General features: G+C 42.4%; 1 protein-coding gene across 2 annotated transcripts in view; it reads right to left on the bottom strand.

Annotated features, from left to right (window-relative positions):
- Nucleotides 1–272: 272 nt before the first annotated feature.
- Nucleotides 273–12028, bottom strand: part of cntnap3 (contactin associated protein family member 3) — a 116286-nt gene continuing 104530 nt past the window's right edge. The window contains exons 20-24 of one of the 2 annotated variants that reach the window (XM_017488339.3): nt 9939–10072; nt 8394–8481; nt 4678–4896; nt 3385–3450; nt 273–2044 (exon numbers count right to left, since the gene is read on the bottom strand). In XM_017488339.3, coding sequence (XP_017343828.1) covers nt 1848–2044; nt 3385–3450; nt 4678–4896; nt 8394–8481; nt 9939–10072 — 704 coding nt within the window. In that variant the 3' untranslated portion in view covers nt 273–1847. The remainder of the gene's footprint in view (nt 2045–3384; nt 3451–4677; nt 4897–8393; nt 8482–9938; nt 10073–12028) is intronic. The other variant, XM_017488340.3, reaches the window with a different exon arrangement.

Below are 12028 nucleotides of genomic sequence, written 5' to 3' on the forward strand. Positions count from 1 at the left end.
ATGAGATCAAAAAATGCAAAAATGCAAAAACTTTTGGACCTTACATTCTTTAAAAAAAAAAGAAAACAAAAGGTGGTTCCTGAAGGGTTCTTCAGATAGTGTACAATTCTTTGCTTCATAAAATGCTTGTTTTCGGAACCCTTTCTATTTGAACAACACTCTGTCAGAGACAGGTAAGCTAAAGAGCCCTTCTTGGTTCTAGATTTAACCTTTTCCTAATGCTGTGCTGTATAATATCTGAGTGGTTCACAATACGTGGCATGTGACAATAATAAGAAGCAATCACAATTTATTTTGATCCAGGAATTGCACATAAAGCAAAGTATGTTGTGTTCATTTCTGATAAATGATGACACCTAAACAGGTTTTGGTGGACTGACTGATTTTTCCACTGAAACATTTCCACACTGTCCACACAGAGCAAAACACTCACAACCCGAGAACCGAACAATCACGCGAGAGCACATCAAATGCTACGGTTTCGCTTTTGATCTTCAAAGACGATTCATCTTAAAAAAAAAAAAAAATAAAATAAATTGTCTTTCTGGAGTCACCGCTGTGTTCATAAGTGTGTGTGTGTGTGTGTGTGTGTGTGTGTGTGTGTGTGTGTGTGTGTGTGTGTGCGTGTGTGTGTGTGCGCAAATATATTATATTATATATGCTACACAGATAGCTTTCCATTCTCAATACAGCTTCCAGCATTCTGCATGTTCCATTAAAGTTATACGGTGAGGTCCAAAATCTGAGACTACACTGAAAAACCTGGAATGTTTTTTTTTATTATTATTATTTAAACCTGGAAACCAACAAATTTTAAAATGTTGAAAAATCTATATTTTTGTGTATGTTCAATCTTCAAGCAAACTTTTTCCCGTTCGGGCAGCGGCGCATGTTCAGACCGCAGTGCGATGGATGTGATGGAACACATCAGCGTCAGGTTGTGAAGTCCGGCTCGAAATCAAACCCGGGAGGTTCGGTACTGAATACTATCAAATTCTGAAATTTCAGAAAGATTTCTAAGATTTCTATCTTTCACTCAAGATATTGCGCATAACAGAATTTGTAATGATGTAAAAGTCTCAGTCTTCTCAGTCTGTACAGGATTTCACCGAGTTTTTTTTGGTGATTGTCGCAGACAAAAACGCTCGATTTCGCTGAGGTGTTTTTCCAAAATTTGCGATTGTGATTTACGAGGTGTTTTTGTGCTTTTTGTTTTTAATTGGCGAAAGTGCAGTTGCACGAAATAGTTTTGCGCGGTCTTTCCCAGTGATGCTCTTGGTAAAGGAGACCTTTTAGCTGCACTTTGGCTGAATGCGTGTTCTGATGATGTCACGCGACGCGTCTCGGCCAAAATCTTGGGAAAATCTGCACTAATTCCGAAAAATTGTGAGCTCCTCCGAATATTGTGGCGTTTGCTTGATTTTGCGTTCATTTCTGAAACTCCTGCAGGGACGTCTTTTGGACCTCACCGTATGACACAGTCATTTCCAGCGTACTTTACTGTAAGCGCACAAATCGAAAAAATAAAAGGCAAAGGTAACAGTTACAAAGATATTTTTTCCCCACATGTACATTTCAAAAGAATTTTTTACAATAGATGAAGATCATTGTACACGTCTTAGAAACACTGTTATCTGTGGCAAATTTTGGAACTTTTCAACCTATGTACAAAAAAAACATAATTTTTTTTTACGGCGTTCCCGTTCACGTCTTGATCGGTACGTCTTTCCAGTGTATTCACCAACAACGCTAACGTCTCAGTCAAGGCTCGGCGAGGCATTTCTGTCCTCCGCAATCCTGGATTAGTCCGAAAGTTTGATGACGACGACGAAAAGGAAAGGCTTTGATCATATGAAGTACTCTTTTTGGCTTTCGCTGATTACGCTCTGCGCACTGTGGTCAGCGTTGAACGTGGTTTCAGGACCGTCCTCCGATTTCGCTCCCTTCGACTCCTGGGTCTGAAACGTCTCTTTCCGTCTGTAGAAGAATCGCGCCAGGACGGCCAGGCATGCCAGGATCACGAATATCACCACGGCGATGACGCCTGGAAAATACCAAATTACATATGGATGCAACATGCAACAAGATACCAAGGAGCGGTATTACATCACATCCGTGCTCCTGCTGTTCAAGAGATTTCTCAAGTTTTTTATTAAAACATAAAACCTTCTGTTGTATTATGCGTTTCCTTCGACGGGCTGAGCGTCTTCTCGTAACGGTTATATTTTTAACAACGGCGCTATGAAAGCCTCGTCATGCGTTTTGCATTTATAAAGAGTGCAAGGAGATTCGACGTGATTTAACGTGGAATAAATCTCATACAGCTATCAACATCACGTGCGTCGAGATTACACACGTCGATCAAGCATTTAAAGTGGATCATTTAGAGCTCTCATTCTAGTTTGGCAGGAATTAGGATAATCAGTTGCCTAATGTAATTAAGCAAAGAAATTTGCACTCAAGTTTGTGACTCATGAGCGTCTAACTTCATCATACAGTATAAGCATTATTTATAATTTTTTTAAAAAAAAGGTATATTTAACAAATTATCTGTACTTTCTGTCACAAGGTGGCATTTCCTGAGCGGGTCCTTCATCACGCTCTGTTAAGCTGCGTGTATGTAATTATGCAAAAAACAACAACAACTACAAAAAACCACTTATAATTGCAGTGCCAAAAATACATCGCAGCTTAATTTAATGCCACATTACTCTTGGTGAGGAGAGGATATTTGAAGATGGCATTAAAAGTTCCTAAAATCAGCAAATTGTTTCTTTAAATTAGTTTTGGCGTCCTCTAGAACTTCCTTTCTATTAAATGGAATTGACCTGCGAGCGTTCTGGGTTTTGCGTGTGTTATTTGTTCGTATGCTAACGTGCTGTCGAGTTCTTCATTCGGATTGGTCAGGAGGTATCGATTACAGTAAGTAGGGAATAACACACAACAGACCGGTGCTGCTGTACAGAGATAACGCACTCCGGGGGGGTGGGGGTGGGGGGGTGGTTTGATCCGAGCGCATTAATACAAACCTGGGATTTGAAAGACAGACAGAACTACTGTAAACTCAATAACTATCTGATTATCCGATTTACGAACTCAACAAGGCCGTTCGGTTGTGTACATGGGGTTTAACCTTGTCCTCGTCAAAAAAAAAGAAAAAAAAAGTTATAAGCAGATACCGTGATAAACTAAAAAAAGTTTTGGGTTTCGAGTCGACGATATTGCAGCAGGAGCAGCGTTAGCAGTCCCACTCGGAAAAGTACAGCAGAAGAGCAGACGTGTTAAAGGCACAGGAAGAAGACGCAAACAGGATCAGCGTCTGTGAAGGAACGTTTGTTTCCTCATCAACTTAAAACGAGCAAAGTGCACCGAGACGGCTGTTACCTCCAATCAAAGCCGAGTCGCCGCTGATTGCATTGACTACGGGCTCTCCTACAGTGCCCACATGATCTACAGCAGAGGGAAAGAAGAGAAAGAAGAGACACACAGAGCATCATACTCGGCATTCACAAGGCCGCTGTGCAGAGAGGCGGTAAAGCGCGAAAGTGGAAGCAGAGAGAAGAAAGGGTATGCAAATGAAATTCTCTCGCATGCAGATTAATAAACCGATTGGCCTCATTTGAGCCTTAATTTAATTATGGGCATGCAGGCTTTCCCAGAGCTACAGACAAAGTGTTATGGAAAAAACCCCCAAAAAACACTCTGCCATGCCATGTCTTTTTAAAAGTTTCTACTGGCTCAAGTCATCTCTTTTGTTTTTGTAGCGATAACTGTAACACACAGTGGTAAACGTTCTGGGCGGGTTAGGGTTAGTACATATCGTATTGATTTTGAAGTGAAAAGAAGTAAACACAACCACAGGTTTAGACACCCTTCCAGTTCTAATGCCTCAGACCTTAAATGACTTAATTGAGTGTGACATGCTAGGCAGGAAGAACAATTCCAGATAACACTGAATTCCCTGGCTCTTCAGACCTTGTCCAACCATGGGCTCCGCTAAACACTTGCCTGATAATCTGAAGATGAAATTTAAATGATGCCTACAAAGTAGAGGGCTATAAAACAATATCGACGCACCTCCAGCTCACGAAGTCATTAAGACGTGGCAGTTAAGGGGATCTGTGGACGGTAAATCTGATAGATCAAGAACGCTTTCATACAGAACTGCAGGTACGCCAGCCATAAAGGCAAAGCAAAAGCACCATATGACATTAAAGACCTGCAGGACGGTTAGCTGACACTGGAGTGGCGGTGCACCGTTCTGTCCTTCAGCACTGCTTGTACAAACATGATCTGCATGGAAACCTTAACTGTGACCTCGTCACAAAAGTAAACATCTGCTGTATTCAAAACAATATCGAGTCATTTAAAGTAGTACAAATACAACTCTTTGACCACAATCGCCATGGATTCCAGTAAATATCTGCAAATTCTGGAAGCAAATGTGACATGGTCAGTGAAGAAACTGAAGCTGAAGAGAGACTGGCTTCTACAACAGGACAATAATCCGAAACTACTTCAAGAAATGCAAGCTGAAGCTTATGGAACAGCTAGAGCGATCCCCTGCCTCGAACACAGAACAGAACAGAAGTCGAGGTGTGAGCTTTAAGGAGCTGTAGGAGGATGGAGTTGGAGGGAACTTTGGCTCTCAGACAGATGCCATGCGGTGAGCTGTACCCGACAGTGAGTGGGTGGTCTCGGCTGCGTAGGGACTGGATGACGAGGACGAGCCGCAGTTGGACTCAGTCAGTGTCCCTGTGACAGTAACTGGACTGGTGTGTGGATAAAGCAGCGCCGCTTTCAGAGGAGAGATGGAGTTGAACTGGACCACCGACAGGCAGCCGGTAAAGCCTTGAGAAGCCAGACGAGTTACCTCTGCATCCAGCTCGTCATACTCTGTGGATATATATGTACAAACACACACACACACACACACACACACACACACACACACGTCATGGAGTTCATTCTATAGTCATGACAAGAAGTTACAAGAAAAATCCATCGCGCTCTCTCTCTCTCTGTCTCTCTCTCACTGTCTCTCTCTCTGTCTCTCTCTCTCTGTCTCTCTCTCACTGTCTCTCTCTCTGTCTCTCTCTCTCTGTCTCTCTCTCTCTGTCTCTCTCTCACTGTCTCTCTCTCTGTCTTTCTCTCTGTCTCTCTCTCACTGTCTCTCTCTCTGTCTTTCTCTCTGTCTCTCTCTGTGTTTCTCTCTCTCTCTCTCTCTCTCTCTCTCACTGTTTCTTTCCCTCCCTCTCTCTGTCTCTCTTTGTGTTGTTCAATTCAATTCAATTCAATTAATCTGTGTGTGTGTGTGTGTGTGTGTGTGTGTGTGTGTGCATGTGTGTGTGCAGATACGTACTCTCCTGCTGAAACACAGCTCTCCTTCCTGTCTCCTAACAGAATGGGGAGTGTGTCAGTGTTGGACAGAAGGGAGAATCAGTTGGTGGCGTGTGTGATATGAAATTTTTCTGAAAAATATTTCACGCGTGTGTTTGAATTTGTTCCACTCTGTTAGAAAGTGCAGCTGTGTCTCCATTGTATTGCTGTTGGACTCTGTGTACACTCTCTGCTCTGTAGGGAGCTATGATTTCTTATCTCGATAGCCAGTGTGTGTGTGTGTGTGTGTGTGTGTGTGTGTGTGTGTGTGTGTATGTGTGGCCAGAGTCTATACTTTGTCGACATGGTTCTGTCTGTCTATCTATCTGTGTGTGTGTGTGTGTGTGTGTGTGTGTGTGTGTGTATGTGTGTGTGTGTGTGTGTGTGTGTGCCTCTGTACGGATGGTTATTAACTTTTAAAACCACACACTTCAAAGTACTGTACACATATTTATTTGTGAATAATTTGTGTTAATATTTGCCGTGGGCTACAAATAACTTTCATCACTTTAGTTACGGTCACTATTTAACTACTTCAAGTTTTATGAATGTGTATTTAAACAGCCTCAAGCAGCATTATCCGGTAACATAATCCGATATAAACGACTGTACTGGACTCACGTGGGGATTACGTGACGTGCGGATGACCTTAAGCGGCGACCTCCAAATTAGAGCTGCACAATGAATCGAATATCGATCTCGATTACATGAACGTGATCGACTGCGATGTTGATGTTTAAAGTTCATCCTCCGCTCATAGAAAACTCCGCTGCAGATCAAGTCAATCGCTTCCGAATCTTACAGCCAATCACCATAGAGCGGCGCAGGGATGATGTCATTGTGTACGCCAAAACCCGGAAACCTGTCAGCATTTCAGCGCTCGAGCTGCCAGCTTCGTTCGGGTTTCAGGTGAAATCATGATACTAACGTTGCTAAACAGGAGTACAGGAGGTTGCTGTGGACATTAAACATCATCACACTGAACAGGAAAAACTCAGGTAAACTGGTTCAGGTGTGCTGTACACAATTCCCAAAAAACCTGGATGAATCTGATCTGCGGTAGTCTTCGCTGTTGCATTTTGCTGGCTAACTATGCACTGAAAGCAGTAATTATGAGGTAATAACTAATTAAATGCGGTTAATAAATTTGACTAAGACAGACATAAGGACTGCTTTCTCATTTCTTAAACTGCATCTCCTCATTTTCTTTCCTCATGTCCCTTCCTCAGCTTTTAGCTCCACCCTTGGAGGAATTGAGGAAAGAATGTAAAGAAAGCAATCAAGAACTGAAGGGACAACATCATACAGATACAGGTCAAGAGCTTGAGATTATGTTCACGTCAAACATCAGAATGGGGGAAAAAGTGTTTAAGAACCTGCTGATCCCCTGGGATTTTCACGAATGGTTATACAGAATGGTGCGGAAAACAAAAAAACATCCAGCGAGAGTCCGCTGAGTGGTAGAGATGAGAGATGACAGAGGAGAATGGGCAGATTGGTCAGAATGGCTACGCTAACTCAAATAACTATTCTTTACCGCCATGGTGAACAGAAAGCGTTTCAGAACGCCCAATACGCCAAACCTTCAGGCAAATAGGCTTCAACAGCGTTCCTACAAGACACCATTACCGTGGTGTTACATATACTGAGCGTTTACACTCCGAATTCGCCTTAAACAACCCCGCGTAATTGTTTATGTTTTTAGCTTAAAGAGTCTTCTATCACTCATTTCTTATCTTGGTGTTTTAACAGCAAGGCATATTTTAATTCAAGGATTTTTTTGTTTATTTAGCCTGAGTCTGAGATTGATTGTAATTTATACTGTATTTACACCCATTCTAACAGCAGTTACATGCTATAACAAGACTTCTGCCTAGCAGGTATCTCTCTAGTGTATCTCTGACATGAAAGCCTCCTCTCTCCTCATTCCTCAATTCCTCCAAGTGCGTTTTTAGAATTATGTCCTTAACAATGCTGGACTTCGATCGATTTCTGGGTCATGGGCTGAAAGATGTACAACCGAGGAATCTAGGAGGCATCGATTAGAATTTCGGGAGGCATCCGCTGTGTTTTGGACTAATTTTGACCATTTTTGATAAAAAGCTCCTGACATGTTCAATGTGAATTTGTACTGTAGCATTAAAAAAAAGAGAAGCAATCTGACCAGTGTTTCTTACGCACGTAGAGTCTCAAGACTCCTACTTTGTGAATACTGGCCCTGACAGACTCGACCCCAAACTTTTACTCTTCTCCCCCGTTATGCAGGTTTCATCTTTTATTCTGTATTTATTACGGTGTAATGATCGATGGCTGGCTTTGCTGGGAATGACAGAGAATGCTCTTTTAGGTTTCCGCTTTAAACTCTGCCGCTCTCTCTGCATGGGGCTATGAAGAAATGTACTCATGCTAACAACACAAAGAGGAGATTTTGGTAAATAATGCAGATCGGGCCTCTTCCAGGATCCAGAAAATCTGAGTAATCTGGTCAGATGTTCTAACGGCAACAGGAATTGGTTAGAATAGTGAAGCAATGTGGTGAGTCAAACAATCATGATTCCATTGGAAGATCAAATATGTTGGTGGGGGTGGGGGTGGGGGTGGGGTGGTGGTTGACGGTTGGGAGGGGGAAGTTGTGCCACTCAGGATTGGGACAGTATTTTTATTCTGAAGACTCTACACCCTTAATTCACTTCAATGGCTGTCTGAGCAATCATCTCCTACAGCACCCATTGAAGCAGTTACATGTCCCAGGCATTTCATCTCTCCAGTCCTGCTCTAAAATGCATCTAATAATCCATAATGATCAATTACATGGACATTCCACCTGCATTTCTTTGAGGCCGGCACTCAGCTCCATTTTTCCCTTGCCCCCGTTTTAACCGAAAGCACAGGCTGGGAACAGAAGCTTGAAAGCTCTGTCTGGACGAGAGCAAACGATCGCAGCACTTCTTTACAGAGCCTCTCTAACAGGCAGCCCAGAAAGACGCTGATGGCATTTTAATGCGCTAACTCACCAGGCACTTTCCCGATGACGATGGCTTTGATGGCGTTGAAGTCAACATCTGATGATAGGTTGAAGTCTTCCCTCGCGTTCTGATCAATCTAGGAGATGCAAAGGAGCTTCAGTAAACAGGGGATGACTGTCATGGTGAAAAGGGCTTTAGCACTTTCATGTTTCAAATGTTCAGGAGCGTTATTCGTCCACAGCGAGGCTTTTTTAATTAAAGCTGCGCTTCAAAGCCGTTTAAACATGCCGTTGTGTGGCGCAGGGCCTCTTATTGCTCCGCGGGGGAAGACAAATTGGGAAGTGCTCGAATCGGGAAAGAAAGATTGCCGAGATGAGCTCACATCTTTGAAACGCAATTATCATGAAGGCTTAGACTAATTGGTGAAGGTTATCTACCAAGTAACAGTCGTCTGAGACGCATTTTGGGCTCACCACAGCAGATTGCGTATTGACTCGAGGGTAGAAGAGAATAAACTGATGAAAAGTACAACGTCTCATTCAACAGTCCATTTTATAGGCACAGTAGAATGAACTGGAGTTTTGTTTTCTTCCATCATAACTTGATGAGCTACTGGAGCTACAGTGACTCGGTTTCCATCACGATTTCCATCAACAACCACGTAATGCAGGGAATAACAACAACACAACACAACACAACACAACACAACATGCTCTCATAGAAAGATAAACAATTCAGTGGTGTGATGCTGAAGTATTGTCTTCCTCCGTCTTGTACACCTCACCAATTCGCCAACTCTAACCATTTCTTTTTTAGCCATTTACAGTTACATTTAATGGCGTGGAACTACTTAGTTCCTTAAATTTCGTACTTATATAATACTGCAGCAGCTATAAACAGTCGTTCCCTCATGTTACCAAGAAATTGCTGACACTAGAGACTCCTTCCAAAAATGTTATATAAACGTCTCCTCTAAGAAAACTTCCCCATAGCAACGATAACACATGTTTTTGAATCCATTCATGTGGCGCATCTGTTGTACAAGTCACGATGAATGAGTTGTTACCATAGAAACCGTAATGTATTAGAACGTGTTAGTTAAAAGAATTTTAGGATTTGCCTTGTAGCCTAAACTATGATCAGAGATGACGTACTGGATAAATATACGTCGCTCTGGATAAGGGCGTCTGCCAAATGCCATAACTGTACTTAGTGGAAAATTAATCAACATTTTCTGACCAATCAGGATCGAGAATTCAACAGCGCTGTTGTATAAAGCTGCATTATCACTGTGTAGAAATGAATGATATTTAGTATGCACGTGTTAATCTAAAATGTTTGTAATTTTGAAATGAACATACATGAATAAAACATGATTCAAAGGTGTTTACAAGATTTAGCTGAATCAAAGTACATTAGCGCTGCTTATGCTAATGCTCTGTCGTGTATTAGTATTGCTGTACATCAGATAAACAAACAGGGCTCAGCCTTTCCTGTCTTTATACTTGGAAAAAGCTCAGTTATGCGCTAAACATACAAATATACAATCGTTTAAAAGTGTTATATCACTGAAACGGATACCGTCTGTCTGACCTGAATACTGAGGCTCTCCAGGACTCTCCTGATAGACACTTGGTGCAGCTGTCCATTGGCCAGGTTCTTCACGTTTGATCGGAAGACGTCAGCATCTCTGTTATTCTGCAGTTTGTACTTCACCTCCAGTTGACCTTCAAAAAGCACAGAATATCCTGTCATGTATCAGATGCGGCCACTGCAGTCCTTTTGTACTGTAGTAAACAGTCACGGTGAATAATCTATAATCTATAATCTACCAGATTACTGCAGGATCAATGAGCAACAACACTAACTCACATTTATGGCACAATAAAGCTGTCTGTTAAGAAGATTAGTATTTAATCCACTGCCATTAACCCTTAAAGCTTAGTTTCATTTTCCTCAAAAATAATAACATCACTGTATTAGTCAAGAGTACAGCTTTCTTAATACAGAGTTTTCTTTTCTTTAAAAAAAAATCCATCTGTTTGAGAAGAAATTGCGAGCTGGGACCGTTTGGGGGAATACTGTCAAAATGAATACTGGGTATAAATAGTCTCCAGTGAACTCGCTCAAATCTGTTGGATGGCTTCATGCTCTAGAGAACACACATCATTGAGCATGGAGCAACATGCGGAGATGTCTATAACTGTCAGGGATCTGCGAATCTGTCAACTGCCCCATCTAACACTAATTCCCTCAGCTGATCAGATCCATCCATCCATCCATTTTCTGTACCGCTTATCGGCTTATACACAGGGTCGCGGGGAGACTGGAGCCTATCCCAGGGAACTCGGGGCACAAGGCGGGGGACACCCTGAATGGGGTGCCGACCCATCGCAGAGCACAATCGCACACACACATTCACACACTACTGAGGGACTGAGGGAAGAAAACGGAGTACCCGGAGGAAACCCCCGAATCCTCTGCGCACACAGGGCGGAGACCGGATTTCAACCCCCAACCCCAGAGGTGCAAGGCAAACGTACTAACCACTGGTTCTAAGAATAAGATTGCCAGTCGAGAGCAAGACTACAAAAGGATGCGACCAAGACTAGAGAGTCGTACGACCGAGAGAAACGGATATAAAGCGAAAAATCTAAATGAAAGTATAAGACCCTGATTGCAGAAAGGTCTGATACGCAAGAGCAGACAGTGAGGGGAAGGTTTTAAAATATACATTCATCTTTTTCTATTTTTGTATTTGTATCATATCATAATTTCTCACATTCGAGAAATAAGGTCAAGACCATGACAGGGTTAAAAAAATGATTAGCCTTGTATTGTGAACACCACAGGTTCTGAACCCTGGTCCTGGAGAGCCCCCTGTCGAGTGTTTTTCATGTGTTGGGGAAGGGAAAACACGAAAGTGCAGTCATATGCAAACCCTTAGACCAACTCAAGAGTGGCGGTGCACCGTTCTACTGTGCACTGATCCTGCACAAACATGATCAGCATGGAAGAGTCATCAGAGTCACCTTACTTGCGACCTCAACTCAAACGTGAACAAACATTTGATTTATGCAAAACAATATCTACGTAGATAAGCTAGGGGCATTTTGGAAAGAAGTCCTGTTGACCAATGAAGTAAAAATGAAACTCTTTGGCCACAAAGTGTTGGAAAGGGGCAGTGGTGACTCAGTGGTTAAAGGCTCTGGGTTACTGATCAGAAGGTCAGGAGATCAAGCCGCAGCACTGCCAAGCTACCACTGTTGGGCCCTTGGGCAAGACCCTTAACCCTCAATTGCTCAGTTGTATATATATGAGATAAATGTAAGTCGCTGTGGATAAGAGCGTCTGCCAAATGCCATAAGTGTAAATGTAAACCTTGCCAAGTGTTAAGCATGGTGATGGATCTTTCATGCTTTGGGGCTGCGTGGCAACCAGTGGCACAATGTTCCTCACAGTCCCATGACTGAACATCACTGAAAATATCATTCAACATACAGCATGTTCACGTGGTTCAAGAATATTTCAGAATTAAAAGTGTAAGAAAAAGTGGGTGAAAATTGCTCAACTCCAAGCTGGGGTTCTCCAGGACCTGGGTTGCGTGTCCTAGTGCCTTCAACAATAAACACTCTTATTTCTGTTAATGCTTTCTTTCCAAATATTGGACTATTTCACTCCGA

Source organism: Ictalurus punctatus, chromosome 16, assembly GCF_001660625.3.
Source record: "Ictalurus punctatus breed USDA103 chromosome 16, Coco_2.0, whole genome shotgun sequence".
Taxonomy (NCBI): Eukaryota; Metazoa; Chordata; class Actinopteri; order Siluriformes; family Ictaluridae; genus Ictalurus; species Ictalurus punctatus.